The sequence below is a fragment of the Hyla sarda genome, chromosome 2 (assembly GCF_029499605.1).
Source record: "Hyla sarda isolate aHylSar1 chromosome 2, aHylSar1.hap1, whole genome shotgun sequence".
Lineage (NCBI taxonomy): Eukaryota > Metazoa > Chordata > Amphibia > Anura > Hylidae > Hyla > Hyla sarda.
The window spans coordinates 12,653,505-12,659,187 of NC_079190.1; the positions used below are offsets into that span (position 1 = coordinate 12,653,505).

Sequence of the window (5,683 nt, forward strand, 5' to 3'; positions counted from 1 at the left end):
CACCAGCAGAATAGTGAGTACAGCTCTGGAGTATAATACAGGATATAACTCAGGATCAGTACAGGATAAGTAATGTAATGTATGTACACAGTGACCTCACCAGCAGAATAGTGAGTACAGCTCTGGAGTATAATACAGGATATAACTCAGGATCAGTACAGGATAAGTAATGTAATGTGTGTACACAGTGACCTCACCAGCAGAATAGTGAGTACAGCTCTGGGGTATAATACAGGATATAACTCAGGATCAGTACAGGATAAGTAATGTAATGTGTGTACACAGTGACCTCACCAGCAGAATAGTGAGTACAGCTCTGGGGTATAATACAGGATATAACTCAGGATCAGTACAGGATAAGTAATGTAAGTACACAGTGACCTCACCAGCAGAATAGTGAGTACAGCTCTGGAGTATAATACAGAATATAACTCAGGATCAGTACAGGATAAGTAATTAATGTATGTACACAGTGACCTCACCAGCAGAATAGTGAGTACAGCTCTGGAGTATAATACAGGATATAACTCAGGATCAGTACAGGATAAGTAATGTAATGTATGTACACAGTGACCTCACCAGCAGAATAGTGAGTACAGCTCTGGAGTATAATACAGGATATAACTCAGGATCAGTACAGGATAAGTAATGTAATGTATGTACACAGTGATCTCACCAGCAGAATAGTGAGTGCAGCTCTGTAGTATAATAAGTAATGTAATTTATAAAATACATGACCACTCACTTGTGAGCAATTGTAGTGAGGCGCTCATCATTCACCGCTCTGCGGACCTCCGCACGATGCCGCTCTGTAGAAATGCTGTGGAGGAACAACAACAGGTCATACTGGGCTATGAGCAATATACAGGAACTGTGCATCCCGGCCGTCACTCTATAATCCAGTGCTTCCTAACCAGTGTGCCTCCAGCTGTTGCAATACTACAACTCCCAACATGCTCTGACAGCCAACGGCTGTCCGGGCATGCTGGGAGTTGTAGTTTTGCAACAGCTGGAGGCACACTGGTTGGGAAGACACTGATATAATCTCATTCACTAATAGTTACTTCACGAGGTCACTGCCCAATGGTAGAACATACCAGAAGATGATCACTCACCTCAGAACCTTAGAGAGTTCTCCCAGAAGGTCTTTCTTCTCCTTGCTGAGGTCGCCCTGTGCACGCAGAGCGCTGATAACACCCGCGTACGCCTCCAGCTCTAACAAAGAAATACAGAGACCATCAGGATTGATTGAACACTGGCGCATTACGTCAACGTTACCATGACGGCAACACAAGGGGAAACTACCACAACAATTCTGCTTCTTGACTGTGGAGGCCATTGGAGTCACGTGACCTCCCTGCCCTGTACGAGACGACGTCCCGTGACCTCCCTGCCCTGTACGAGACGACGTCCCGTGACCTCCCTGCCCTGTACGAGACGACGTCCCGTGACCTCCCTGCCCTGTACGAGACGACGTCCCGTGACCTCCCTGCCCTGTACGAGACGACGTCCCGTGACCTCCCTGCCCTGTACGAGACGACGTCCCGTGACCTCCCTGCCCTGTACGAGACGACGTCCCGTGACCTCCCTGCCCTGTACGAGACGACGTCCCGTGACCTCCCTGCCCTGTACGAGACGACGTCCCGTGACCTCCCTGCCCTGTACGAGACGACGTCCCGTGACCTCCCTGCCCTGTACGAGACGACGTCCCGTGACCTCCCTGCCCTGTACGAGACGACGTCCCGTGACCTCCCTGCCCTGTACGAGACGACGTCCCGTGACCTCCCTGCCCTGTACGAGACGACGTCCCGTGACCTCCCTGCCCTGTACGAGACGACGTCCCGTGACCTCCCTGCCCTGTACGAGACGACGTCCCGTGACCTCCCTGCCCTGTACGAGACGACGTCCCGTGACCTCCCTGCCCTGTACGAGACGACGTCCCGTGACCTCCCTGCCCTGTACGAGACGACGTCCCGTGACCTCACTGCCCTGTACGAGATGACGTCACGAGACCTCCCTGCCCTGTACGAGATGACGTCAAGAGACCTCCCTGCCCTGTACGAGATGACGTCACGAGACCTCCCTGCCCTGTACGAGATGACGTCAAGTGACCTCCCTGCCCTGCACGAGATGACGTCACGAGACCTCCCTGCCCTGTACGAGATGACGTCAAGTGACCTCCCTGCCCTGCACGAGATGACGTCACGAGACCTCCCTGCCCTGTACGAGACGACGTCACGTGACCTCCCTGCCCTGTACGAGATGACGTCACGTGACCTCCCTGCCCTGTACGAGATGACGTCACGTGAATAGTGTTATCCTGGTCAGCAAGTACAGAGAAGATACAATGTGTGTAGTGTCCCTTTAAGACAATGTATGCTAACGGTTGGAAAACTACAACTCCCAGCATGCCCCAACAGCCTGCTCTATAGATAACAAAGGGCTGTATGATCAGTACTGTTTCCTTGCTGCGCTGGGGTCCAGATAAACCAGTCAGTACAGGAATTCCGCTTGGAAAATACATAGTGTGAATAGGCCTTTAAAGGGGTACTACAGTGTAAAACATTTTTGTAATCAACTGGTGTTAGAAAGTTAAAGAGATTTGTAAATTACTTCTATAAAAAAAATCTTAACCCTTCCAGTACCTATCAGCTGCTGTATAATACACAGGAAGTTCTTTTCTTTTTTGAATTTCCTTTCTGTCTGATCACAGTGCTCTCTGCTGACACCTCTGTCCATACCAGGAACTATCCAGAGCGGAAGAGGTTTGCTATGGAGATTTGCTCCTACTCTGGACAGTTCCTGACATGGACAGAGGTGTCAGCAGAGAGCACTGTGATCAGACAGAAAGGAAATTCAAAAAAGAAAAGAACTTCCTGTGGAGCATACAGCAGCTGATAGGTACTGGAAGGGTTAAGATTTTTTTAATAGAAGTAATTTACAAATCTCTTTAACTTTCTAACACCAGTTAATTAAAAAAAAAAAAAAAAAAAAAAAAAAAAAAAAACTTTTCCAGCGGAGTACTCCTTTAACCACTTTAGGACCCAGGGCGTACCTGTATGCCCGTGGGAATTTCAGTCCCCGGGGCGGGGACCAGATCAGGATGCTTGCTGAAATCATTCACCAGCCATCCCATGTGACAATGCCCAGGGGACTATACAGTGATCTCTATACTGTAGCACTTTAGATCTTGCAAAACAAAAACTCCCAGCATGCCCACACAGCAGTTTGCTGTCTGGGCATGCTGGGATTTGTAGTTTTGCAACATCTGGAGGGCCACAGTTTGGAGATCACTGTGTGTCTCAGGACCCCCTGGCCATTGTCACACGGGATAGCTGGTGAATAAGATGTCAGATCGCGGGGGTCCCCCGGGATCTCGGCTGCAGCACCCACCTCAACGTCTTCCGGCAACGCTGGAGGCTTCGGATCCTGACCACGCGAGCGAAAGAGCGTGAAATCACAACTCCGCTCCGGCATGACATCCCGCCCCGCCCCTCAATGCAAGTCTATGGGAGGGGGCATGATGGCCATCACGCCCCCTCCCATAGGCTTACATTGAGGGGGCGGAGCGTACTGTCACACGGGGGCGGAGCCATGACGTCACTATGCTCCGGCCCCGTGATAGACAGTAATCAGACCCGGAGCGAAACACTTTCTGAATGTCATTTTGAATTATTTCAGGGGTGCATTTTTTATAATGGGGTATTTCTAATATGAAGCCCCTCAAATCTACTTCAAGCCTGAACTGGTCCCTGAAAAATTCTGATTTTGAAAATTTTGTGAAAAATTGGTGTTGAAATTTGAAGCCCTCTGGTGTCTTCCAAAAGTAAAAACATCTCAACTTTATGATGGAAACATAAAGCAGACATATTGTATTTGTGAATCAATATATAATAATTTATTTGGAATATTAATTTTCCTTACAAGCAGAGAGCTTCAAAGTAAAAAATAAATAAATAAATCTCGGCATCAGAATGATAACTAAAAGCATCCCAGAGTTATTAATGCTTAAAGTGACAGTGGTCAAATGTGCAAAAAACGCTCTGGTTCTACAGTGAAAATTGGCCTGGTCCTTAAGGGGTTAACAGAGAACATCAGTGTAATCAGCTGTACAATCCTGCAGACCAGCGACACCTAGAGGAGAATCGCCCACACGACTCACAGAATATTTACAGTGAAGACCAGCTGAGCGCTGACGTCAGAGGAAAGGGGCGTGCCCTGCCGTTCAACATAAAAAAAAATATGCCAAAAGCGCATGCGCAGTGGCAAATGTAACATATCTGTACGCTCCTGTAGCCCGCGCCACCTAGAGGAGAAACGCCCGCACGACGCACAGAATGTTTACAGTCAGGGCAAGCTGAGAGCTGACGTCAGCAAAGGGGGGCGTGCCCCGCCATTCAATACACACAAAAAAGCCGTCCGCGCATGCGCAGAGGCGATCAGAGACGAATAACGGAGTTAACGGAAGGTAAAACGTACCCAGTTTCCGGAGGATCCTTTTGCATTCATCTCGACTGAAATCCAGCAGGGTCGGCCACACCACTGGCATCCTGTCCCCTGCAGTCACACAGCCCTGAGGGGGAGAACGCTAGAAGACATCACTCCCTGCAGCTCCTCTCACGCTGTGAGCGGCCCCCAGACGTGTACGTAGGGTCCCTATCCCTGCGATACGGCGGAGGGCCAACGGATCGCTCGGCCAACACAGATCCAGTGGGTTTGACTGCAGCTCCCGCTGTCAAGATGGCGCGCCGGCGACATTGCGCATGCGCGGGGGACGCCAGGAGTTGTAGTGCTGCCATCTGATTGGACGGTTTCGCAGATGAGGCGAGCGTATCATAAACGAAGGAGGGGGGTGAGCCGCGGACGGAAGCTGAAGAGGGACAAACAGCAAAAGCGTTACAGCGACCCCTAGGTGTTATTGCAGCTTTGGAGGACTGAGAGGACAAAAACGTATTTAGATAGAAAATGACAGCCGCTTATTTTTTTGGGAGTCAATATTAAAATAATATGAAACCCAAATACACTGGGGGAGAGTTATCAAAACCTGTCCAGGGAGGAAGTTGCTGAGTTGCCCATAGCAACCAATCAGATCACTTCTTTAATTTTTACCAAGGCCTCTGCAAAATGAAAGAAGCGATCTGATTGGTTGCTATGGGCAACTGGGCAACTTTTCCTTTGCACATGTTTTGATAAATATCCCCCACATTGTTTAATTTTTACTCTTTATTGGGGTTTTTGGGTTTCAGCAATTTTTAAAGGAAATATCCAGTGGTGAATCTCAACCCCACATTGTGTTTTTCTTGGTGTCTTTTTTCCCCATCCCATAGAAGTCTATGAGAGAGAAAAAATTGGCAAAAAAAAAATAAAAATCCTAAGTATAGGGGATAAGTTTCAGATCGCGGGGGGTCCGACCGCTGAGGCCCCCCCCCCCCCCCCCGATATCCTGTACTGGGCACCGACAGCACACGGTAAGGGGGCGTGTTGACCACCGCACGAAGCCGCGGCTGACACGCGAGCCAGGGATGGCGGGGGGCCCCATCGGTTGGACCCCCCGCGATCTGAAACTTATCCCCTAGCCTTAGGATTTTTTTTTTTTGCCAATTTTTTCTCTCTCATAGACTTCTATGGGATGGGAAAAAAGACACCAAGAAAAACGCAATGTGGGTTTGAGATTGGCTTGGGG

General features: G+C 49.2%; 1 protein-coding gene across 5 annotated transcripts in view; it reads right to left on the reverse strand.

The window, feature by feature from the left end:
* EMSY (EMSY transcriptional repressor, BRCA2 interacting) overlaps positions 1 to 5,297 on the reverse strand; it is a 56,089-nt gene extending 50,792 nt beyond the window's left edge. For 4 of the 5 annotated variants that reach the window (XM_056561174.1, XM_056561172.1, XM_056561173.1 and 1 more), the window contains exons 1-3: positions 4,480 to 5,297; positions 1,116 to 1,215; positions 746 to 820 (exon numbers count right to left, since the gene is read on the reverse strand). In XM_056561174.1, the coding sequence (XP_056417149.1) occupies positions 746 to 820; positions 1,116 to 1,215; positions 4,480 to 4,549 (245 nt within the window). In that variant the 5' untranslated portion in view covers positions 4,550 to 5,297. The remainder of the gene's footprint in view (positions 1 to 745; positions 821 to 1,115; positions 1,216 to 4,479) is intronic. The other variant, XM_056561175.1, reaches the window with a different exon arrangement.
* Positions 5,298 to 5,683: the final 386 nt, after the last annotated feature.